At 38.0% G+C, this 26,664-nt stretch overlaps 2 protein-coding genes and 1 long non-coding RNA gene across 3 annotated transcripts; all 3 read left to right on the top strand.

Annotated features, from left to right (window-relative positions):
* Nucleotides 1-204: 204 nt before the first annotated feature.
* On the top strand, nt 205-1,882 carry LOC130186918 (uncharacterized). Its single transcript, XR_008830362.1, has 3 exons — nt 205-305; nt 395-578; nt 1,722-1,882. It is a non-coding gene; the product is annotated as an uncharacterized LOC130186918 (long non-coding RNA).
* A 2,848-nt stretch (nt 1,883-4,730) lies between these two features.
* Nucleotides 4,731-11,551, top strand: LOC130186664 (Golgi phosphoprotein 3-like). The gene is made up of 5 exons (XM_056403911.1): nt 4,731-5,322; nt 5,806-5,937; nt 6,697-6,811; nt 7,489-7,649; nt 9,080-11,551. The coding sequence occupies exons 1-5, from the start codon at nt 5,113-5,115 to the stop codon at nt 9,341-9,343; spliced, it is 882 nt and encodes a 293-aa protein (XP_056259886.1). The 5' UTR covers nt 4,731-5,112; the 3' UTR covers nt 9,344-11,551.
* A 5,667-nt stretch (nt 11,552-17,218) lies between these two features.
* Nucleotides 17,219-26,610, top strand: pstpip2 (proline-serine-threonine phosphatase interacting protein 2). The gene is made up of 14 exons (XM_056403742.1): nt 17,219-17,350; nt 18,525-18,625; nt 20,885-20,959; nt 21,517-21,551; nt 21,669-21,775; nt 21,861-21,923; nt 22,595-22,693; nt 23,362-23,407; nt 23,659-23,738; nt 23,821-23,919; nt 24,917-25,013; nt 25,101-25,182; nt 25,296-25,333; nt 25,680-26,610. Exons 1-14 carry the CDS (start codon nt 17,318-17,320, stop codon nt 25,733-25,735), a joined length of 1,011 nt encoding a protein of 336 aa, XP_056259717.1. The 5' UTR covers nt 17,219-17,317; the 3' UTR covers nt 25,736-26,610.
* Nucleotides 26,611-26,664: the final 54 nt, after the last annotated feature.

Below are 26,664 nucleotides of genomic sequence, written 5' to 3'. Positions count from 1 at the left end.
TTTATAACATCTCATTTACAGTATATAATTTTTGTTTTGGTGAGTAGCATAAAGGGAACGACAACTAGCACTTCTCGGTATACAATGTTACAGTAGCTTTACAATGCCAGAAAGCTAGCTGCTAGCTAATGCTACTGCTAATGCATAGCTGCAGGGGAGGTGGCTAGCTTGCCCCAGGTGGGCCATGTGTCCAGTCAGCAAGCTACCTTCATTTAGGCCAGTAGATGTCACACATCGAGAAATGAACAAAATTAAATGAAGATTTCAAACCCCTCAGACGCTGTCGGACCTACCTCCGGTACCAGGTAGTTAATTTCTTCAAGCAAAGAGGTTATCACAGCCAGGATATTTTACTCACAGAGTATTTCACTTAATGACCACGCACTGTACACAGGGTCTGGTTTCCGTTCAATGCTGCCATGATGTTATTTTAGCGTCCGCATATAAAGCAGAGATGGCGGGCTTTCCTCCCAGACCCCGTATGAGGACAGTCTGTGAAAACAGCCAGCTGCATCGCTGTCGGAGTTCCTACCTGCACGCTCCGTTTCCTGTTCACATGACTTCGAATATTGTCATAGGTATGAAAAGTTTCTACGTTTGTTTATTCCCCAGTTTATTTTTCTTATGCTTATTCATATTATTCCGTTTGAAAGTTGTAAGTTTGAGGTACATACGCTTTTCATTTATTTCTAAATGAATTGAATGCATTCACAAATTAAGTTTTTGTTTATGGAATTAGTTTGTGTATTTGCAAATCCACAAAATCTACCACCATAATAAAGGTATCACAGGCATGTGGGCAAACTAGCTTATATACAGTCCTTCTACCACAATGGCAAAAACAAGGCCTTGACTTACTTTGAACAGAAATCTCCAGGGGCCTCACAAAGCACTAAGGATTATTGGGTTAACTACCTCTCTTTGCAGAGGCTCAAGTTCAAATTGAGCTCTGCTGCCATCATTTGAAAGGTGCAGTCTAGACCAGTTTTAGTTCAGGATCACAGGCCTAAACATAGGAGGAACGACCTCCTCACCCCTCAGCTGGGAAGAAAAATGGAGTCACAGGATGTCGGTATGGATAAAATCACATATTCTTAATTTTCTCATAGGACTTATATTAAATAGCAGGTGGCTAGAAATTTAGCTCAGTAAAAACAGTTGAACCTAATGTTGCTTATTAAAGTATTGTATTCAATCATAATAAAAATTAAGAAACATTTCTCCTACCACTGGCAATGACTTCAGTCTTTTGGTATTATAGGCCTTTTTTTATAGAAGACATTTTGACATGTCACAGTAGGAAAAGCACAGGTGTCAATAATTAAATTAATCAGTGGGACTCTTGAATAGAGCAGAGCCATCGTTAATGATATCAGGAACACCTGGGCCTTTCCCACTGTGACAAGTTAAAATGTCTGCTGTGAAGGAGGCGTATACACACCATCATCAGTTAAGCATACATTTGTTCTAGCCTTTTTATTTACAACATAAATGTTCTGTAATGTTCTGTATTTTTTATGTGCTTTTCAATATAATAATACAAAGTATTTTTTGCATGAAAAAACACATGTTAGGAATGATAATTTGGGAACCATTGCATGAATGTGGATCTCTTTATTGTGTATTGATCTGATATTTTCAGAAAGGAAAATCACAACAATTAATGGAGCATTCACATGTTCCCAGTGCACCCTACTCTATTATCTGTAAATGTTTCACAGCTGGTGGGGATTGAGCCCCTGATACCTGACACAACTTACCATACAAGGACAGCTGCATCTCCAGAGGCGAGTGTGGGACATCCTCCTCACTGACAGACTGAATGCAGGCCCACTGCTCACAACAGCAGCACTCAAAAACATATTCAGAAGAAGAATAATATTCAATCTTGAGACAAATTGATATGGTAAATAAATATCACTGATTTGTTTTGCCTAAAGCTTGCTGCTACTCCTTTCCTCCCCTCCTTCACATCTATAGCACTCTATGCACTTATCACAAAGTAATTTGGACACGATGAGGAGAGGTCTGGGGAGGAGGAGATGGAAGGGGGAGTAAGGTCAAGTGGAGGACATTTGGGAGTTTATTTGCTACATCACCATAAACAATGGACCTCTGCCAAGGATGAAGTGGTATTCTAATAACTGACATACAGTAGCTAAAGCCAACATTGCAGGCTCACAGCTAACAGACGTTACTGTGCAAAGGCACTTGTGAAAACAATGCTGTAAAGTGTGGATTTAAAAACAAAATAATAATAATGACCACCCTTTGCCTTAAGAACAGCACCAATCAATAAATACAATTAGTAAGTACTAATTGGTTCTACATTAGTGCACAGTTTTGATGTCTATGGCAGATAAGTTGTGCCAAGTATCTTAGAGAACTTGCCACGGTTGTTATGTAGATTAGGCTGTCTCTGTGTTTTCTGTCTCTTCATGTAATGACTCCATGATGGTCTCTGTGGAGGCCAGGCCATCTGCTGCAGGACTCCTTGTTCTCCTTGTCTCTGAAGATAGTTCTTTATGTCTCTGGCTGTATGTTTGGGCTCAGTGTCTTGCTGCAGAATGAATTTGATCAGACACCTCCCTGATGGTATTGCAGAGGCCCTAATGGATAAGAATCTAAACATGTGAAATGCCTAAAACTTCAGCCCAGTAATGTATATGCACAGCACAACACACGTAACATCACAAGTTAAGAAATAACACTGATGTGATGTAAAGTGATCCTGTATATCAGCATTAATGAGCTTGTATTTTAACTATTTTAGTTACTGTGAATCCTTCATATTTCATTCATATCCTTTATTTCATTAAACAAAAACGAAAGTTTCTGTGACAAAGGACAATAGAAAACAAAATTATACACATTTTCAATTTCCCCCTAATAATAACAAAGCATTCAGCAGCATCAGTTTCTAGGCACAGAAGAGGAAAGAAGGAAAGGAAGACTTGAGATCTATTTCATACGTGCAGGCTGCCACCTAGTGGTGACACCTTATACTGCATAATGTCGTCAGTGGCTATTTGCATTGAATAATGTTAACAGTTTGTGCTCTTTATCTATGTTATATTTTTCTGAATATAAAGCTGTTATATAATAATACAGGTAACATATTTTACATACTAAATAGTGGTAAAAATGGTCTTATTGTTTGCACCAAGGGGCAACATTGTTATCAGTGGAAATGAGGGAGGTTATTGATAACTTGTAAAAAGTAAATTGACAACTTAGTCACTTAATTGTAGCTTGTTAGAAAACATTGTAGATACAAAGTAATAATTATAATGACAACTTTTACGCTTAAAGATGCTTCTGAACTGATTAAACAGGACTGAATAACCCCTTGCACTCAGTTTTCAAAGTTCAGATTTGAATCAAAAATAACTAGCTTGATATTATTTGGCAAGTAGTCAAGTTTTCTATTAATTTCAACTGTCAGTCATTTTAGTAAACATGATGGTCCTAAGCTCACAGTTTATGTTTTGTTATGTTTTTTCATAACAACAACAATGAGTTTGAAGGAAGTTTGGGGATCTGAGAATGTGCTGTTCCATCTAAAATAAAAGTATGGAATGGATCATTGTATCAAATTTAAGTTTCATTGCAAACATCTACTTTTTGTAACTGTATCATGGTGTATAAATGTTTCTATCTAAACTGTACAGCTCTGCATGGATTGGCACCAGCCTACATCTCTGATCTCAGCCCATACCAAACCCCTTAGATCCTCTGATGAGCTCCTCCTCACTGTTCCACATTCCCAGCCTTAATCCAAAAGTGAAAGACTGTGGAACAAATTGCCCATCAATCTTCCCGATTTATCACCACTTTTAAATCCCAGCTAAAGACCCATCTTTATACAATTTGGGGCTGCTTTGCTGCCTCTGGGCCTGGACTGCACTCAACCATCGAGGGTAAAATGAATTCCGAGGTTTATCAAAGTATCTTGCAGGATAATGCCAGGGTGGCTGTTGCCAGCTGAAGCTCAGTAGAGGCTGGATGATGCAACGGGATAATTGCCGTAAAGACGGAAGTAAATGTAATACTGAATGACTTCAAACAAAGAAAATCCACCTGTTGGAGTGGCCCAGTAAAAAACCCAGACCTTAATCCAATAGAGATGCTGTGGAATGAGCCGCTCACTCCAGACATAGTGAGAATATGAGCTGAAGCAGTTCTGTAGAAAGAACAGTCAAAAATTCCTTGTGAACATTGTGCAATTCTGATCGGCAGCTACCAGCAGAATTTGTCTGAGGTTATTGGTGCCAGTACTGGTTTGACCAGTTCTTAAATCCAAGGGTTCAATTACTTTTTCCATCAGCACTGTGAATGTTGAATCGCTTTGTTCAATAGACACGAAAGAAAGTTTGTGCGATACTAGCATTATTTGTTTGTTGTTTGTCTACATTTGCAATTCAGATGAAGATCATATCACATTTTATGAGCAATAAAGCTATGGGTCTAACTATAGTATGTAAGTTTTTCTTAATGTTTATTTTCTATTTTTTATCTTTATTTAGTCTCTTTAGTTATTGTATATTATCCAGCTTTTAATTCCATTGTTTGCCACCTACCTAATAGTTTTAGTGTTTCCTTTGACACTGGTTGTCATAAAGTTTGTTCAAAGCAGAATATTTCCATGCTTATCAGGGGTTAAGTACTGACGACAATGACTGTTTTTCTTTTCTTTCTTTTCTTTTTTTAGTCCATTTGGACAAAGTCTTGATTAATATCTGTTTGCTGCAGGGGCTGTATTACATATTTTCATTTCAAAAATCACAATATATGGAAATTGCTAACAGAATTGCTGTATGGCTTTCAGTTTTAGTGTTTTCCGATTACCGATGAAGGCAACACGGGAGATGCGTTCATGGTTCAGTTCAGATCACATCCGACGTCACTGTCAGTGCCACCATGTTGGATCAGGAAGTGGGCAGAGTCGAAGCAGGAATCCCGAGCAGGGCTTAACGTTGACGGCCGTTTTTATCCGCTCGGTCCACCGTTTCACCGTTCCCACCTTTAACATCCAGGTTACATGCTGCCTGGCTTTCCTGCTGGTCGAGGTAGGCGCTTTTCTTCGGATCTGATCGTTTTGCTGCACCAGCTATGACTTCTCTCACGCAGAGGACCTCGGGCCTCGTCCAGCGGAGGACCGAGGCCATTCGCAGCGCCGCCGCCGACAAGGAGAGGGAGTCCGACGGAGAGGAGGACGAGGCGCGCCGCGGGGAGGAGGAGGACGAGGACAAGGGGGACTCGAAGGAAACCAGGCTCACACTGATGGAGGAAGTGTTGCTGCTGGGCCTCAAGGACCGAGAGGTGTGGGCTGATTTTAATCTTGTAATCTTTTAACTTATTCGTTCAATATTAGCTAACATTGTGTTTACGTTACGCCACCAAACGTGAAGCTAACTTCGTTTATTCCAGTAATAGTTAAAATATTCCTGGATTTGTGTTTTTTTGGTGTGTTTACTGGTTTAAATGTTTAACATTAAGCTAGTTAGCAATTGTTTGCCAAGCAGCTTGTATTTACGAATGTCACAAATGCTTCTTGCCGATATCTAATAATGTATCGCTGCATATTTGTTGTTGCTCATACGTAGCTGGAAAGCAATTATACGACGTTAATTCACCAGTTTAACTTAGCTACGTAGCTCTAGTGTCCCGCGTTACCTGGGTAGTTTTATTGACAAGAGACGTGACTTCTGTCCAGCAACTCTGACAGCAACTATCAACTACACGTCAGCTAAGTTAACAAGCGCTGCTGCACCTTGGCTCATTGTTTTTCTTCTCCCCTCCCAGGGCTACACGTCTTTCTGGAACGACTGTATTTCTTCCGGACTTCGCGGGTGTATGCTGGTCGAGCTGGCCCTCAGAGGGAGGCTACAGCTGGAGGCCTGCGGGGTGAGGAGGAAAAGCCTGCTCTCAAGGAAGGTGAGAACCATGCTGATGTGGTGGGAAGTAACAGCCAGTACATTTACTTTGCACTACAGTATTTTCATTTTATGCTACTTTATACCGTACAGTTTAAAAATACTGTAACTGTTTATTCTACTATATTATCTGACAACTGTAGTAGTAGTACTAGTACTAGTTACTATCCAGGTTTTGAATAAGAATACAAAATTGTGATGTATTATTATAGATAAGACTAGACTAGACAAATCTAGAAGCTACCCACCAGTATATGTGTGTTATATGTACTTTAACAGCTGCAACAGTAAAGTGATGTACACTTAATCCATTAATAATTATAATCCAATAATATAATATACATATATATGTAATTCTGACAATAGTAATTTTACTTTTGAATTTTGATGCAAATTTATTGTGCTTAAGTAAAATTTTGACTGTATGAGCTTTACTTGTAATGGAGTGCGAGTGCTTCTCTACTGTGGTATTGCTGCTTTTCGTAAGTCAAAGATGTGAGTACTTCTTGCATCACTGCAGATGTTCAGTCAACCCTGCAAAAATGTTCCTATACAGTTCAAGACACTTGATACCCTATTATTTTGATCTTGTGAGGAAAAGGATGCATGACATTCACCACTGTACCAAACCTTTAACTGAAAAGCCCTCACTGTACATAAGAATGTTTCCTGATTCCTGTTCATACAGGATGTGAATCAAGTTGTATGTAAGACATTAATAGTCATACTAGTTCAAATATGTGTCCTTTTGTTTGCCAAGGTGATCTGCAAGTCAGATGCCCCGACAGGAGATGTGCTACTGGATGAGGCCTTGAAGCACATTAAAGAAACACAGCCTCCAGAGACTGTCCAGAGCTGGATAGAGCTGCTGAGTGGTGAGATAAACCCTGTCGAGTTTGCTAACCAAAGCTTGCAATAATCTACTCGCTTCTCTTGTCAAGCGTGTGACCTGTTTTCATTTTCATAGCTTGTGCTGTTTGTACACTTATATACTTGTACACTATATTATGTCTAGTGCTGCACTGATGAGTTGATAGACAGAACATTTATTGCCAACTTTTTGTATAATCAAATAATTGTTTTAGTCATCTTTTCATGAAAAAAGTCAAATATTTGCTAGTTGCAGTTTGGGATTTGATTGAAAGGCAAACCAAAACATTTGAAGATATCACATTGGGCTATAGGAAGCTAATCAAGAAAATGATCAGCACATGAATTGATAATGATCATTACTTGCAGCCCTAATAATATCTGAGTTGTCAGTAGACCTTGATTAATTGATTGTTTTGCATGAAAAATGTACGAACAACTTTTATTGTATCAAACAAAAAACTGTTCATTCATAATATCATAGTTTATGAGCTTGTTATCAACAGCACTCACTCAAATTTAATGATAACTTGGAAGGAGCAGAATAAATTATTTTAAATGACCCAGCATGAGTTGCCTCTCAACTCTTATCTACATCGAGTCAACTCAAAAGTGATAAAATGACATTCACATACACTCCAACTGTTTAATGTCCTAAAATGGATCTCCTGTTGCCTTTTAGGAGAGACCTGGAATCCCCTGAAGCTGCACTACCAGCTGAGAAATGTTAGAGAACGTCTGGCAAAAAACTTGGTAGAGAAAGGTGTCCTCACCACAGAGAAACAGAACTTCCTGCTCTTTGACATGACCACACATCCACTCACCAACAGTACCATTAAACAGGTAAAGTTTTGAGACATGACCAACACGTCTTTGTTGTATAACAAGGTGATTAATAAAAGTAATAGAAAAAACCCCAGCTCCAGTTAGTGCTATTGGAGACTATTGTATGTGAAATAAAAACCTTATGATACAAGGAATAAATTCCTGCTCAGTCTTCAAACATTCAGCTTTTATGACGGTGACAGTAACAGTCTCAGCTTCACTGCCTGCAGGTTTGACCAGCACTTGCACAGTAAAAGCGACACTGGATCCACTTAAAGTCTCACTGAAATTAAAGTGCATGTTTTTACTGCTACAGCACACGTACTGTATCTGTTCTGCCAATCACATGTCCTGCCTTTGAGAACAAATCGGAACCCAAAAGAACAAAATGTATACTTTATGTGTATTTTATGTGTGTGTGTGTATGTGTGTGTATATCTCCTTGCATTAATCCATCAGAAAGCCATTAATTCTCCACCAGTATAGATGGAGAACTTGTTTTCATAGGGGATCAAATTATTTCATTTTAAAAAGTGTCTGTGTCCTATCTAACTTACAAACATGAACACACATCCTGTCCTGGACCTTAGCTTGTTGAACGAGCGACTGAACAAACAGTCTTCGAGAAAAGTCTGTGGTCCTAACATCAGTAAGTAGCGTAGATAGCTAATGAGCTGGTTAGCTGCACCACTTTAAATAAAATGAACTTTACTTTGGACACTTGTGGTGTCTTCATTCTTCAACACCACAGTCGAAGTCCTAATAATATCAGAGTTTTCAGTATACCCTGATTAATTCATTGTTTTTGATTCAAAACTTACATACAACTTATTGTAACAAAAGAGACACTAGTTGACAGAGAAGTATTCATTGATAATAGTTCACAGGCATTGTTATCAGTTGTTGTCAATCTCATAGAAATTTTAATAATAACTTGAAGCAGCAGAATAAACAATATTAAAATTGTTTAACATGAGTTAGGCATTTTTACTACTTTATGACATTAATTAATTGGCAGATTATTTGATAATGAAAATAATCGTTAGTTGTAGCCCTGATATACAGTGTTAAAGGGATGGAGATGAAATTAAATCATTTTCTTTATATTGGTGCCCTTCCATCTTTTTGGTCTAACATTATAACAGGCATAATAATAATAATCCAAAAAAAAAAACTCCTTACTGCTGCATGTTCACACTATTGTGTCACTTCCTGTCAGCACTGAGAGCAGCTTAGACAGGGGGACTTGAATTTTGTAGGTGGGGAAGAGAAAGCCAGTGAGGAATCAGAATATGTGAGGAAGAACTTGTTGTGTAATGTGATTGTCGGTATTGATTTTTCTTATCAAAATCTTGGCAAAAAAGCAAATTTTAATATGGTTTTATTCTCTTTACCTGATTGATATGTACATAAAACATATAAACATATATTCCTGCTGTTGCCTACAGCGCCTCGTCAAGAAGGTCCAGGACTCTGTTTTGGAGAAGTGGGTCAACGATCCCCACCGCATGGACAAGCGAGTCCTGGCTTTAATCCTTCTGGCCCACTCATCCGACGTTCTCGAGAATGCCTTCGCCCCACTCCAAGACGACCAGTACGACCTGGGCATGAAGAGAGTCCACACTCTGCTAGAGCTGGAGCCGGAGAAAGAGAGTGCAAAGCCCAACGCCAATGAACTTATGTGGGCTGTGGTGGCTGCATTTACTAAATGAAAACAGCTGATTGGTCTGGACTGGAAGATCTGGCTATGGTCTGTGTTATTTAATTGGTTGAAGGACTTCACTTAATGAGACAGACTTCACTTTAATGAGACAATCTATTTTGGTTGGGGAGCCTGTTTGTGCATCTATTCCGGATGACATTTTGGTGGTAGTCCATATTAATCCAGTGCAATCTGATTGGTGGTGGGCTTCACCAAGTAACATTTGATTGGCTGGAAAGGTCTCTAAATGAAAAATGACTGGCTGCTTTCACAGACTGAGGTAAGTGAGCCACTACGAAGCTGGATATACTTCTAAACATCGACACTACGAACAGATGGGCTTCTGTTAATGTTAGATGGCATCAAAGAACAAAGCAGGTAGTCATGGTGCATATGAAGATTTTGACTGGGGCCAAGTTTCCCCTCTATACTATGGAAACATCATCTCTCCATTACTACAAGACATGGCCAGAATCAAATCCTGGTCTCCATACTCTTCCCCATGCTTATGCAAGGATAACGGATAGCAAATCACACAGCTATTGATGCTCTTTGCACTCATGCAGGTCTCCTGCCTCCACCTACTCATTCCCACTTGTGTTGGGAGTTCATGCTTAGGGTTACTGTTAGAAAACACTACCTGAATGTTTTACTGATTCCCTCTGTCTTCTCATTAAATTCCCCTTTCTCCTTTCTTCCTCATTGCATTTTGAGGAGGAAAGAGAGGACACAAAGAAATACTTGAGTTCATTTCCTGCATCATCAAGAGTGAGCTGGGTAATTTGGCCCTCATAGACCAACCTAAATGAAGAATTAAACCTTGAGTCAACAAAACCTTTATCTTATTAGTTTGCTGTTTTTGCAAGGGTCCATTCTGTGTTCATAAAATAAGACTAGTCTTCCATTGCTATTTATGTTGCTTATCGATGCTTGGACTAGCCTGCCATTTATCAACTATTTTGCACAGTCAATAGCCCTCTAGGTAGGATAGTATTTATAGGGATTTTTCTTGGGTTGAGTAACCCACTTGTGAAGATGGGATTGAAAATTATAAACCTTAGCATCCATGGTTAAAAAAAAAAAAAAAAAAAGGTCTCACATATTTAGTCTACAGCTATTGATCGCTCTATTGATAATGAGTTCTTTAAAATCATACCTCTGGACATATATATAAAAAAACTCTTATTTTTAAGTATGACTTGAGCTGTAAAGATGTGGGAAAAACAGATTTGGATCTCTGAACCTCCCACACAAGATACAGTATGATCATTAGCAGAGCTGGTAATTGTCAGCCACATGGGCTCTTTTCACTTTAGGAAATATTAAAGCATCAACTCACCCAAATTACATATGTATAAAAAATATATTTTCTCAGGAAACACTAGTGGTAACAATTCTTGCAGGTACTTTTGAGACACCTGCCTCTGACATCTGCTTTGAATTTCCTTCTAAGATGCTTGTCAGCAGTAAAACAAAATTTCAGAAGCAGCAACCAATCCAGAGACTTTACTGTAAACGGTTTTCCTTGTAACTACTTTCTGGTGAAGAAATCGCCCTTCTGAAAACTATCAACAGTAAATTCTGTGGATTGGGCCACTAGATAACAATATAGGTGAGTGAGAAAATGTATTTTGTAATTTGGGTGAATTGAGTCTTCAAGTTTCCCTCTTGCAATATATTGAATCTCTCAGTCTGTGAGCATGTTGTATTGTTTCATACATGCAGACGATGGGCCTCGGATGAATCCTTGTTTAACGCTCAACATGAAGTCCATTGGAACAAAAACTATCTCCTAACATGCTTTAGTGCAGGTCTGAGAAAACTTCTGTTTCAATATAAACTCATGATTGTAAACATCATTCTGGTCTGATCGCTGTGATCTATGTATGAAGTTACATCACCTGTTGCTTCACAGCTTACTTATAGTTCTGTCTTTTTTTCTTTTCTTTTTTTTTTTTCTAACTGCAAAATACCTGTAGGTATGAAGAACTGTTGAGATCCGTTTACAGCAAAGAGACCATGCATGCTATTGGTGGAGGGCTGGGGTACTTGTGGATGTAGCTACAGAGAAAAGGCTTGTATGTAATTATTAGTCATTTTATGTGTACGATCTAATGGAATTTAATGAAAGGGATCTTCTCTCCTATCCTCTATAGTTCTGTATGCTTTTGTATTACCACACAAAATAAAGTAAGGATCCTTTAAGTGCCTGAATTTAGCACTGTTTTGCTGTTGTCTTTTTTTGTATTTTATATATATATATATATATATATATATATACACACACACACACACACACACACACACACAGTACTTTCTCCCATCCAGCTTGTTAAATGCTCTCATAAATGTATCTCATAAATTATATTAGGTAATGTTAGGTGTGCCTTGTCATAATTATCGAGTGTTTACCAACCATTTGGATAATTAAGTATGTAATTAATTTATAAAGCAAAAAGGTGCTGGTTTTCACTTATGAAATGTGAGTATTTGCTGTAGAAATTAGCTGATTCATTGATCAATCGAAAGAAAATCTGATAAGTAATTATAATTCTAACAAAATATCAAATATTTGATGGTTACACACTCTTGAATGTCAAATTTCACTTCTGTTGACATTACTGTTAAATAAATATTACATTTCGTGTTCTTAGTCGGACAAAACAATCAAGATCTTTTAGAAACCTAATGATGAATAATTAGCTTCATAATTTATTATGAAAAAAGCCCTACTTTTTATATCACTAAACAGTAAAAAAATCTAATGATTTTTAGATTTGCGTGTCACTATTTTTTTTTTTTACATTTTATAAAGTTAATGATCAGTTCAACAGATTAAAGGAATAGTTTGACATTTGGGGAGATACACTTATTCACTCTTGTCAAGAGATTGATAACCAGTCCTGTGACTGGAGACAAAACATGAAGCTACAGCCAGCAGCAGGTTAGCTTAGCTTAGCATAAGGACAGGAAACAACTAGCATGGCACCTGTAAAGCTCACTAATTAGTGGAGACTCCAAGAGGTTAGTGGTCATAACCAGGAAATAATCTGCCACATGTTCCAACGTAAAAAGGTGAACTGTTGTTTTTCACTTCAGTTTTTCTACTAAGTAAACAAATTGTGTTATTTAATTAGCTTTAGAGGTGTACCTTTTGACAGACTGGCTAACTGTTACCCCTGTTTCCAGTCTTAATGCTAAGCTAAACTAGCTGGTTGCTGGCTCCAGCTACATGCTCACTGTACAGACAGGAGACTGTTGTTAGTTATCTAACTCTCAGCAAGAAACCAAGTAAGCATTTTCTACTCCTGCATAACTATTCACCTGACTGGCATGAAGCTATTTACTTTCACAACCACTACAGTGCACATGACCAGACACTAGACTGACTGAATATACATCTTTTATTAGCAACTGGTGAAATACTTCATTAGAAAAATATCTTTTCAGATTTTTTTTGAGTAAATAAACACCCAAGTCACAATTCGTCCATGTCTTCAGTTAACATTAATGTGACAGCCTTAGACATTAACATGCATAAAAATCCAACAAACAGAACATGTGACAATCAGCGTCCTCAGCAGATAATGTCCATTCATTCTTCTTTGGTCCAGTCACCCACAGGTCTGAGTCGGTGGATCAGCAGCATCCCACACATCTGGACTCCACTCGTGTGTATGACGGTATGAATCCACTGACAGTCCACATCCAGCAGCTCCATTAAGGTGTTTCCACAAGCTTATGTACATCCCATTGGAGAGCCACAATTTTGCCACCAGTGGTGAGTATATCGAAGACTCTGTCTCTGAAAGCCTTCCAGCAATATCCTATCCATCTTGATGTACGCCAACGTCTCATTTGATTTTAGTGACAGTATTGTAGTTCTTGATCAGTATTTCCAGCAGTTTGTATCTCCAGTAAAGTTTGTCTCCAACTTGACGCAGCTCGTGTGCGCAGTGATCAACAATATCTGTGGGCGAAAGACATTTGGATAAGATAGGTTTAGGATCCATGATCTTATAAATAGATGAAGCTTGATTAAAACCAGTCAAATCTTCTTAGATACTCACCGTGGCCAGCCATTGTCATAATGCTTCTGCCTGTCCAGGAAAGAGTAGAAAGCTTTAAAGAATAGGTTTTTCTTCTCTCTCCACACTTATAAAGCTCTGTACTTGAAGCTTGACAAGAAGGAACAGGTTTGAACTATTGATAGCAGAGCAGGCTTATATACTGCTGGTGACGTAACTTTATGGCTGAGGAATCCCCAACACTCGCAGCCAAGTTCCTCCTAATCGTAGGCAGACTACTCAGTTTACAATATTGTTATGGCCACCTTTAATCAGAAGCATTACATAAAATGTGTATATTTTTGTACACTTTGCAGAACACATTGTGTACCTGTATTGTTTGTTCCTGACTGTAGATGTTTTGGGCTTTTAGTTTCAATCAACATAAACATGATCATGTGAGGACTCAGGGTTTTATTCACATATAAAACCACTGAATTAATAATTTACAATAATACATCATGGATGGAGAGAGCTGACAATATTAGAAGATGAAGTGAGTACTTATAAAATGTTGTGATGTATTTAATGAGATCGCAGGAAATTTTAACTTTAACTTCATAGAAAGTGAAACTTACAACTTATACAGTTCCAGCGTGTCACATGAAGCACGGTTTAATTATCAGAGATGACGCTGTTTGAGTGACAGAGGATGAATATTAAAAACTCACACTTTAGATAATCCCAAAATAAAGGCTTATTTTTTTTCCAGTGGCAGAGTAAAGTTCACAGGACAGCAACAATTCACAGAACCATCAGTTGCTGATTTAGTGTCCTCATGGACTGATGGTGATAAGACATGGGTTGTTTTGCAGAATGTACAGCACCATAATAGCACTGATGTATTTTCAAAGATTATGAAACACTGAATATTCAAAATAACCATGTCACTGTGTCATGTGATGTCAATAGATTGAAAGTGTTTCACCGCAAATTGTGTAGTAGTGTAGTTTACATTTAGCCGATTAAGACAATTAAAGACCAACATCAGTGGACAAAACTCATTGAGTGTGTGCTTTCAACAACAAAGAGGCATTCAACCAACAGCACCTCTGATTAAAGTACACACACCAGGGCAGTGACCTAAATACACCATGAACTGACTAAAAGGTTTGAAATGTCCAAGTCATACACTTTATACATGTCTTCCATTTCCTCTAAATTCTCCCTCATAAAGTCTCAATACCCTTCACAGCGCAGGCACGGAGGACATGTTTAGGCTTGCCCTGCATCTATCTGCCTCGGTCTGAACAGGGAAGTTCCCTGGAAATTACAGCTGTTTGTAGTCAGGTGATCTGAACGCTGCTGGTTGAATTGTTGTAACACTACTTCACTACTTCAAAGAGTCAGGTGACCGGAAAAAAGTTGGTTGAACTGCACTAACATGACTCCGTTTGTAGTAAAGAGAATATGTGTTAGTGAAATGATACCAAATGTATTCAAGTTGTGACAACTGGAACTTTTTGAAGTAAAGGTGAGGAGAAAGGAGCCAAGCAGAACTCAATCATTAAAACCTGGACATTCAGATCCTTTACTTAAGTAAAAGGACCAATACGTTAATGTAATATATTGTCCTGTCTAGTCAAGGTGCTTTTAGTTGACTGGTTTCCAGCCTAGGGGTTGCGCCCCTCCAAAGGGTCACAAGGTAAAGCTGAGGGGTCGTGAGATGATTAATAGGAGAAGACAGAAAAAAAAAAGTTCAGCCACACAAATTTTTGTTCTTTTTTTTTTGTTACTTTTCTCACTTCTTACTTTAAGAGTTTCAGAACATTTATTGTTATTTATTTTGATAATCCATCATTAGCTTTAAGTTCAAGTTTCTCTAATCTAAAGATTTGCTTATCCTTGGCTTTGGACTGTTGGTCAACTAAAACAAGAAATCTGAATACATCATTCATCCATCAGTTAACTGAGAGAATAATTAGCGGATTCATTGATAATGAAACTAATAGTTATTTTGTAGTTGCAGATAATTTGACCTCTTTGTACCTCAAACAATTATTAAACTGAAACCATCTGAGAAGTTCAGAGGGGAAATCACACTTTGCTGTAACTGCTAACCACTCATAGACATGTGACATGACATTTTCATCTATAACGGAACTACTAACTATAGTTGTCAAATAAATATGGTGGAATAAAAAGTACATCATCTCCAGAAAGTTTGTGGTGTAGAAAGGCAACTAAATGTAAATGTAAATGTACTTGTTATTTTCCACCGCTGCTCATTTTAAGCACAGTTTTGTTGATCTACAATGCAGAGTGGACACATGATGCAAAAGGCGTGGGCCTCGCCACTGATAACAGAGCTGTGAAAGGTCCTCTTTTATTGCCACATCCTGAACGTAGTACAGAGACGAAGAGGGGGTGTTTTCAATGTAAATATACGTTCAACATGCTTATCAGAATCACTGTACCTACACAATGTTTCGTCATGTAATACTCTGTATGTCAGCAAAGTTTCACATGTTGTTGTTGTGAAAATATCTTACGCAAGATGCGTCTGTAGTTTAATGACCCAGTGACAATCCCACTCTCTGGAAGTGGGACAGGCGACAGAAAGGTGTGTTTGTGTGTCTTTGGGCGAAAGAATAAATCAGTTATAAAACATTAACCAGTTACACTTTACACACTTTGACAGATTAGTTTGAACTGTTCTTCTTTGCCATATTTACACAGTCCTGATTGGAGTGAGTAGAGGGTGTATAGGCACAAAGCTCCTTTCAGTGTTTAAGTATTGAATGGACCAAGATTGAGAAAAAGAGAGAATAGAGTGTACAGATATAATGTTGTCAATAAAGCAGCTACAGATTTAAAGAATAAGAACCAAGACCATAAATGAGCTGCTACTGTCAACATTACATTTTATGTAATATTGTATGTATTGTATTGTATTTATTGTATGTACATATTGTTTACATTATATTTGTTTACTCAGTTACTCTTTACAAGTAGACAATGAACTATGATGTATTGTAACGTATTAAACTAATAATGTATGAGTACCATATGTAATTACTGCTTACATATTATACTACTACTAATAATAATAATAATGTAATAATATACAGTAACACTGTCAAAGATCATTCTTCATAAGGGATACTTTTACTTTGAGTAAGTAATTTTTTTTTGGACTAATATTTCTATACTGGTAAAAAAAGAAGTGAAGGGCTTTGCATAACCCTCTTGCCTTCCTTCCTTCCTTGCTTGCTTGCAAATATACACTGGTGCTCCATTGTTGTTTTTCTTTTACCATGACTTTAACTGTGGGAACTAAATAAGGACTAAAAAAAGAAAGGACCACTTTCATTCAAGTAAATCTTTAAATGTAAGTCATGTAATGGAATATCTTTATAGTGTGGTATTTGTATTTTTACTTTTTACCTTTGCTTACTTCTTCCACCACTGATCATATTCCATGTGTTTATATACTATTCTTGTTTTTTCTTTTCACCTTGCTAATACCTGACTGGCCACCTGTAAACCTGCGCATACATCCATCACTCACCAGATGGCAGCACACTCAAATTCAATCATCAAACTTGATATGATCTTTTTTAAATTTCATTGAGAACAATCACATTCAAACATAAACATATTTCAGCAAACAGTGCAGAGGCTTTAGGTTGGTTTCTGGGATATAATGAAACTGCCATAATACACTGAGTTTTGTATGTCGCTATATTTCTTTGTTTAATTTGTTTAATTTCGACATTTTGAATCTTCCATATATGGACCTGGATACAAAGTGCAAGTGTGAAGACTGGTTTGATTATCATTATCATCATCATCATCATCAATGCGCATGCGTGAGTTTGACTGGCAGCGCAAAAGCTGAAGAGGCAGAGCAGCAGAGGCTTTCAGTCAGACCTGCTGAAACGCTGCTCTGCTGCGATCTGCCACATTTCACAACTATGAAAAATCTACATTTCAAGGATTTCTTCTGGGTGAGTTCTTTATTCTCTGGTTTGAGTTTATTTGTTTATTATTATTTCTAATACTAACGTTTTGTCGAAAAGCGTTAGGTAGCCTCGTAACTCAATCATAAAGAGAAAATGTCTGATAGTAGTAAGTGAAGTTTTTCCACTGTAGTTTCTGTTTCTGTTGTAGTCAAATTTTGATGTGAATTAGAAAAACTTTACTCGACCTCATCGAAGTATTCAGATACTTTCCTTAAGTAATATTACCTAAACCACATTGTAATACTCAGGTTAAAGTACTGCATTAACAACGCTGCTTGAGTAACTAAGCTATTAAGGAGGCTAAGCAAATATTATCAGCATGGTATTATGTTTGATAAAGTCATGCTTATTTAAAGTATCTAAGGTCAAAGTACAAACTAGTCAGGACATTATTGTGTTTATGCATTCATGTGTAAGTGGTTGGTTGAAGTGGAGCCATTTTTTTTTAATATACTTTCAGATAATGCATCATATGTTTTGTAGGTAAAAGTTTACTGTATAAACTACTTACAACTTGTTACTAGTACCAAAAGCTGTATATATATATATATATATATATATATATATATATATATATCTCCCTCTCAATGTGGAGAATAAGTAATGTAAAATGGAAATACTCAAGTTAATTTGTACTTAAACAAATGTTCTTTGTTACATTTCACTCCTGTAAAAAAAATCCATTTCCTTATAGACTCTTGTATAATTAAATTAGCAACTCAGCTAAACATAGTCTCAGATCATTAACAGAGATATAAAGTCAATAACCCACTGATTTTGACATTCACATGGTTTAGATGATTATAGTTCTGTTACCCTAAGCTTACCTAAATTATGGAGAGGTGCTATTCAAAACATCAATTTACACTCTCTGTGAAAGGTCCTCATGTTAAAGTGCTTTCTTTATGTCTGTGTGTCGTGTTGTCTCTGGGGTTTCACTGTGTGAATTTAGAATAAAACACAGAGCCTGTCCGTCTTACAGTAAAGGACTGGGTATTAGAGGTAGTTGTTGCGTTTTGAAATATTAATATGTGTATAATGTAATGTCTATGTGTAAACTGGACATAGAGTATTAATCTAAACAAAGAACCCAATTGTAATGTGATTTCTATAACCACGGACGACGAACAGAATGAACTATTTTCCATCTTATTGACAGAACTCTGACCTGACCTGCACCGGTGGCTATGACGCCATCATCCAGTATCTCAATGATGGCAAGAGGACATGCAAGGAGGTGGAGGATTTCATGAAAGCCAGGTAACATCGTGATTTGCATATGGAATGATGCACGATATTCATATGTTAGTTCTGCTCAGGTCCAAGTCGGCTTAACTGTTCTCTAGCTATAAATTACTGGCCAACTGTGCTTCCTGGGTTTGCAGCTGTGCTAGTTGTTATCAGACAATTAATAAGTAGCGAGATGGATAGTCACAGTATAACATGAGGCTACGCATGCAAACGTAATGAGACAAACTCATAGGCCTGGTTGTAATCTTGATGGCTTTATAATAGGCAGACTTACTTTGTGTTGCAGTAAAAAATGAGAATTTGTTTGAATTTGAAAAATAGTTGACTGGGTGATGGGGTGACAGGGGGTGAGGTAAAAGAGTCAGATGAAGGGAGTTAGGTGAAAATGAAACATAATAAGGAGAAGGAACTTGAGCTGTAGATGTTGTGGAGTCATGATTGTGGGAAGTTACAGTCTAAGGTTTGACCGTGAGAGAAGTGGCACAAGTTATAACAACTAAGACAGAAGAAGTTTTTAGTGGAGGTGGACATTGAACTTTCAAAGACTACAATGATGAAGCATGTCTTTGCAATGCTGAAGTCGCTTCCCGCTCAGAAATGATGAAATAGACTTGAGGGGAAAAGAAGCAAAAAAAAAAAAAAATGAAGAAGAAACAACATGAGTTACATTGACAGCTGGATACCAGAAGAAGAAAGAGAGGTTGAACATGATGTCTTGAGTTCATTTCAACCTGGAACTTCTCAGAAATGTTACATCATGTTGTGTTTGATCGGTCAAAATCATTTTCTTATGTTTGCCAAAAGTTTCCAGTGGTGCAGTCTTCTGAAAATGTTAAACAGAGGAGAATTAAGGTGAAATCCTTTGCTAGCATTATCCTGCAGTCTGCCAGTGTTGCTGCGATGACACTATCAAATGCCAGCAAAATAATTCCAAAAGGCACATTTTTTACATCCACCTTACAAATGTTCAAATCTAATATGATTTATGTTCAAAATGGACTATAACACAAATGGATTTATTCTGATATGGAAGATTTACCTTTAATCTGCAAGTAAATGAGCATTTACCCTACTCAATGCTGCATCATGGTAGACCAGCGGAAATTAATTCTACTGAGAAAAAGGAACAGAAAAAGAGTGTCTGGCCCACAGTGCTGCAGCTCTGAGCCTTTCATAATAAATAATTTATTATCAAGCACCATCAAGATAGATTTTGTAGTGGAGTTATGCAACTTTTAACATTTTAATTCCTCTTTTCTGGGCAATGGTATAGACTTCATCTGTGTAATGTGAATTGCACCTTGTCGTTTGGATGTCTGTCATGGACTTGTGTAGTTCCTGATGTGCAGGAACCTGTGCAGACTCAATAAAATGGTGAGGAAGTCAGGTCATCAATATTAGAAAAAGTCTAAGCAGTTATTTCCTGGTTTGTTACCCTTGCTGCCCTGTGTTTTCCCACAGATCCCACAGATAAATGACCGTGGTCGGTACGTCTAGATTAGGAGCCCCACTCAGTGAGCGCTTGTGTTTTGGTAACACCGCCCTGATCATAATTGGTTTATTACATATTAAAATGTAGGTCAGTAGCTATAAACACAGTTTTAAGTGTTTCTTAATTGACAGTATTTATCAGCAACTTTTCTTATGAGGACATTTTTTTTTTTTATTTCAACTGTGTTTTACGACATTGTCATTAATTATCTGTTTATACACCAGCCTTAATTTATTGGTATCCACAAGAGGAGTTATACTTGTTGACAAATGCGTCCATAAACATTTATATACTGCTTTTAAGCCGTAGATAGGGCGACTTAAAGTAAAGTGTTGCCTCTGTTTGGAGTTTTCCAAATAAGGATTTTTATATTTAGTCCACTTTACTTACATTGCTTCACCAAGAGTTTTGTGTAAAACCATGTGATGCTGTGGGAGAGACTGTCGTTTTCTGGAGGAAGCCACTCACACTCCATTCATGGCATCACATATGTCAGTGTACACGTAGTCCTGTCTTTTTCCTTATCAGTTAACAAACAAATTGGCATGAATTTATGAGGTTCATTTCCAAAAATGTCCACTGGCTGATAGTGATGACTGAGTTGGGTTTATACGTAAACTAGTAACAAAACACAACCTGTCACTGATGTCAGTGCAGTTTTCCATCTAACTTCTTTTTCAATTTATCCGCTAAAGGGATGTCCTGTGTGTTCGCTTGTGTTCTTTGCTGATATGCTTGTATACCGGGTGCACTTTTGTTTTTTTCTGTTTTTTCAGGGCTTCAATTGAAGAGAAATATGCTAAAGATCTCCTTGGTTTGTCCAAGAAGGTGTGTGGACACAATGAGATGAAGTAAGCAACCTCTGTGTTATTATGTGTTTGACCAGTTCTATTTTCACAGTGAAATGAATTAATCTGTGTCTGCAGAACTGACATGATGCCTTGCAGTTTGAAAGCATTGCAGAGAGAGAGAGAGAGAGAGAGAGAGAGAGAGAGGAGAGAGAGAGAGAGAGAGAGAGAGATCACCGAGCATGGGATAATTTTAACTCTGTAAAAATGTGGAAACGATGACTGCATTACTTTGCAGTTTCCAGTTTCTTAATAATAACTTTTCAGTCGGTCCAATTCTACGTGTAAGTGTTGACATGATGTTCTGTATCAGCAAGTCTAGTTCCTATTCTATCTGTGGTCACATGATTTTTGTGGCTTTGTTTCTGCTGTTTCTGTTAGAAAGCAGGAAGACCTGTGGGGGGAGGGTGGGACAGGCAACACTGATAAAATCATAGTGACCCAATAATCATCGTAGTGGCTATTAAAAGGTCTTACTAATGCACTGAAGTTACTTGTTTTATGTAGATTATGTAATGTATAGAATCCCTATTTAATATTTGTTCCTTTTGTTCTTTAAGCACATTAAAAAGATCCCTGGACGTGTTCAAATTACGTAAGTGTTGAACATTTTTAATTATAGCGTCTTTCACCAGCATTATTTCCGTTTCCTGTATGTGTCAGTTCATTATTTCTGTGTAGACCACAATCCAAACAACCCTTCTCCCTGCAGAGATGGAACATGTGAGTCTATCACACTTACAACTGGCGCAGAGCATGAGGGAAGAGGCCAAGAAACTGGAGGAATTCAGAGAAAAACAAAAGGAAGTCAGGAAAAAGGTTGGTACCGTGGTGCACTGAGGTGACCGAGGCATCTTTGCTACACTCAACAAGCTGGTGACGAGATACAACCTTGTCATTTCAGCTAGAACAACAGATGGATGCCCTCCACAAACAGAGGTCCACACACTTCAAGAAGACAATGGATGTAAGTAATACTCGAAAGGCCACACAGAGTTAATTATTACAAGCTCAACATTAAATAAATGTTTACAAGGCCGCTATCAAACTTTACCCCAAGAATTTTTCTGCTTCTTTCCCTTGTAGTGTGTTACTGATAAGCTGAGCTAACTATATGCAGGTTCAGTCACATGCAGAGTTAATGATACTGTGATTGACCTGAAAACCAAAGTGAAATTACTCTGTTATCTATATTTAAATATCTAGATGATAGAACCAAGCTTTTGCTTTTGCCGGTGTTGTGCTACCTTTAAGGTAGGAGAAAAACCAGAAGTATTTTTAAACAAAGCGACACAGTACATCAGTCTATTTGAGATTTGTGTCAGATGAGTTTCAGTTGCGTTGTGACAATAGTGAAAATGCCAGTCTTATTGCATCCCTCTGTTCTTCCTCTTTGGTGGGGGAAGTTGTATCGACCAGTCTGGGAAGTGAACGCCAGGGCATCATTTGGCGCCATGAAAATCATAGCCAAAAGAAGAAGTAGATGTGATGCATTATTCAGCTGAGTGGATATAAACTTAGTCTGTAGCAATAACAGAACTGATGCTGGTAAACTGACGCAGCCCAACAGCAGAGGATACCATGAATCAACAGCTGATGGTGATGCATTAAAAAGCTATCATGTGGTTCTGTCCCCAGTCAAAGAAGACGTATGAACAGAAATGCCGAGATAAAGAAGAGGCGGATCAGAACGTGAACCGAAACACCAACACCAACAACACCAAGCACATTGAGAAGGTACAGAGGAGTTTCATGGAACATTTATTTTCTCCACGACGGTTACGCTTATGTCTATTTTGGTCACGTAAGAAATGAAAACTGTACAGAAAGTGTCACCAGCAAACATCAAGATCGGTGCTATTACCTGATTGATAGAAAATGAACAACAATTTTGATTTTCAGTTAATAATTTAAGTCAGTCATCAGGCAAGAATGTCCAACATTCACTGGTTCAGGCCTCTCATGTGTGAAGATTTGCCCTTTCTCCATGAACCATTTCAGGCACTGTTGTGAAATTGTGTGTGTCCCCTAGTGTGAAAAAGGAAAGAGTTGTTGTATGGAATAAATTCACTTTTTGTATGATTTCTATAAGACTGGTAGAGCTATGTGCTGTGATGAGTCTAAGCTTGGTGACTTAGATTTGACTCTGATGCAGATTTAGCCCCTAATAAAACATTAGTGTTCAATAAATGTACTAGTGTTATCTTTGTGCCTTAGACTTCCTCCATCTACCGTGTGGTGTACCAGCTGAGTTATATCTGAGAGGTGCCAAATTGATAATGTTCATAAGACCACTTATATGAGTGCCACTGTATTTGTTATTTGTGATGTGTTAGCTTCAGACCCACCAAAGAAAACTTTGTACTCATGTGTGTTTTGTTCTTTTTTAACTCATCACCTTTCAGCTCTACTCAAAAGCACAGCAAGCAAAACATAATGCAGAAGAAGCAGGTAAGTTTTAAAAAAAAAACCCTGCTTTTATCAAAAATTGCTTCACATTTTGCCTCTAGGTCACCCATTCACACACACACATTTACACACTGATGGCAGCGAGGTAACATACTAAGGTGATGTTTCAGTGTCTTGCCCAAGGACACTTCAGCATGTGTCTGGGGCTCTCTTAGATTATTAAAGCACAAAACCGGGATGAGTTTAATAGATAACAGTTTATTAATAATAATAATAATGTGTTTGGGTTGCAGACAGGTTATACCATCAGAATGTGACCGCACTGGGAAAAGTTAGAGATGAATGGCTGAGGGAACATGTCAATGCCTGTGAGGTAAGACTGTGAACGATTCAAGAGTCCTAAAGTTTGAATATACTGCACATCATGTGAATAAGTTGAATGTTTTCCTCGACAGATGTTTGAAAAACAGTCAGTGGAGCGTATCAACTTTCTGAGAAACACAGTCTGGACTCACCTAAACCAACTTTCCCAGCAGTGTGTGACCAGTGATGAGGTAAAGCCCACAGTTAACATCAACGTTAAAGCTGCTATAATCAATACTTTCATATTAGCAATGGATCAAGTAAGTGTGACTAATGTGAAAGTGGTCGCTCATAGTTACAAACTCATAGAAAATTGTCATTGAACCCTGCAGTTTGCCTTAGCTCTACAGAGCATTTTAGCATCTTTCAGCTCTTTGTCTTGGTTTTACAGCCCATAACTTTACTGTTTTGGTTCATTCTCACCGCATTCATTAGCCTCATTATCAGCTGCAGCAGGAAGTTGTTTTCATTGTAAAACCTCTGATAAACCCACTGTCCAGCACAGTTAGCAACTAACCAGTGCACATGATGAAGCATCAAGTTGTTAATGAGACAGATATTTCCCTCAAGATAGAGACCAAAAAGAGAACTAAACAAAGAATAAATATTTGACTTCATCGCAAATATGTTTTCAAATTAACGCTGAATATATAAACAGGAAACTGGGGCGACAATATATTAGTGTGTGGTTAAAGCTTGTTCTCATCAAATCAATCGAAAACAGAAGTCATCTGCCATACTAGAGACCATCTTGCACTCGGGATCACACAAGCTGTGATGCCCATCAACATGACTCCTCAGGATTCATGACCACACCCGTCTTCGAACTTCGCACACCCATAAAGTTTTTTGTGACTGTATCTTGCACGGCTGTGACGCTATCAAACTCTACCCACAGACAGGTGTATAAACACCTGCCACACTACTCAGAACTGCCTCTGTGGTGGTTCCTGCTACTGTAGGTGTAGCCTGGAATACATTTTGTCATGATGACGCACACACAGACACTCACAAGGTGAAAACAATACCAGCAACACCGTCACAGCTGGTAAAAAAAAACTGTTATGAGAGTCTCACTCGTATAAACTTCAATAAACAAACATCTATTTCTGGTCATCTATAAAGGTGTGTTTAAAGTGGACTCTGACCTTGATTTCACTGTGTCTCTGCATGTGGTGGGGTGCATAGCTGTACGAGGAAGTGAGAAAATCACTGGAACAGTGTCACGTCCAGGAAGATATCGAACACTTTGTAAACCTCAGGCGGACCGGTGATAAACCACCAGGTATGAAGGAAAAACTAGTGATTGTCAGTTCTGTGGCATTAACAATTAACCAGGGAGTTTAACATGAACAGTCTTTCTCTCTTAAAGCTCCGGTTCTGTATGAAAACTTCTACAGCGGTCAGAGGTCTCCAACTGCTCCACCCTCTCGCCTGCCTCCACCAGTCATCAGGTAAAGAAGAGAAGGACTCCAGGAGAGGCCGCCACCGGTCTGCTTACTCATTTATTCACAATCATACACTAACTATCAGTGCTAATTGTGTACCTTGTTTTGTGAATTTACAGGAGGGGGGCATTACCTGATCCAACACACAGCAGTCAGGGTATGTTTTCATTTGCTTAAATATGTTGTTTCGTTTAAAGATCCCATATTGTATGAAGTGACATCTCCATGTCTTATTTTGATTATAAAGCAGGTCTAGGTTCTATGTTAATACTGCGAACGTATCAAGGTGCTCAGTCCACACAGAAATGCACACAGCCTGTGTTCAGAAACTGAGCCTTAAAAGACCTTTAATTGCCACATTTACACTTCAGTCTTCCAGCAGTGGATGCAAAAGGCCTTTTCAGTGGAGGGACTTGTGGCTTTATCATCTACCGATTGTTGGCTGCAGGCTTTCACCTTTACACACTTAACCACAGTGTTTTTGATCTTTGCTTTGATTGCAGATGGCATAGTCTACTCCACAGCGCAGGACGCAGGCTACAGTGTTATCCACTACTAACACACACATGCTGGAGCAGTTACTGGACGTCATGTGCAGTGTTGGAGCTTTGTAATGGACATGAAGTTTACTTATGTCTCATTACTTCCTCTTTTGTGTTTTTCTTGGTCATACCATGTGGAAAATGAATGTCATAATTGTGTACATGAATAGTTTAGATGAGGTATTTTGAGTGGTATTTTGAGCATATATCACTGTGTTATATACAGTGCAGTAACCATCATTATTTTATCTTAAGGTTCCTGTGTGTACTTTTATAATCAGAAGCTAATAAGGTTATAAAGAAACACAAGAAGCAGTGACGTCTAACTCATTTCTGTATAAACTTAATAGGGACTTTCTATTGTCCAGATATAGAGCTTTCTGCAGAGCCGCAACTTAATTTATCTTCAGTTTGTTTTTGTAGTTTTCAGATTTTAAATATGCACATACTAAGGTAACACGTCATCTGCTCACTGATTCTCATTTCCTCTTATGTGATAGAATACAGTGTCAGCTGACAGCGGTCTCATGAGCTGAACCTAAAGGCTCACACAGACCTCTTACTTACTGTCTCTACAGTATATGGATTACTACAGACCCTGTTTTTCATCAGTTTTCCAGTTAAAATCCGGTACTTTGTCACTTAACCTGCATCCTAACATGTTGAACAATAGAATCATTTCCAATGTAAGAAAGTTAGAAGTTCAATGTTCTGCATGGACGTTCAAGTGACTGAAATGCACATATGATGAAGATGCGCAATATTTTCTGGATTCTGGAGGAGGATTGTTTTTGCACTTTGATGTAGCTTAATTTATGTTAATAACATCTCATTATTGTTATTGTTGTTGTACCGTTTGAAACTGCAGGAGTAAAGAGGGATCATCATTTCACTATGCAGCTCACTTGGTGTTTTATGGTTTTGTATTAAGATGTAGCAACGGTTT

This window comes from Seriola aureovittata, chromosome 18 (genome assembly GCF_021018895.1).
Source record: "Seriola aureovittata isolate HTS-2021-v1 ecotype China chromosome 18, ASM2101889v1, whole genome shotgun sequence".
In the NCBI taxonomy this organism is placed as follows: domain Eukaryota; kingdom Metazoa; phylum Chordata; class Actinopteri; order Carangiformes; family Carangidae; genus Seriola; species Seriola aureovittata.
Note: the sequence above shows the minus strand (reverse complement) of the source record. Positions and strands in the feature narration are given on the sequence as shown.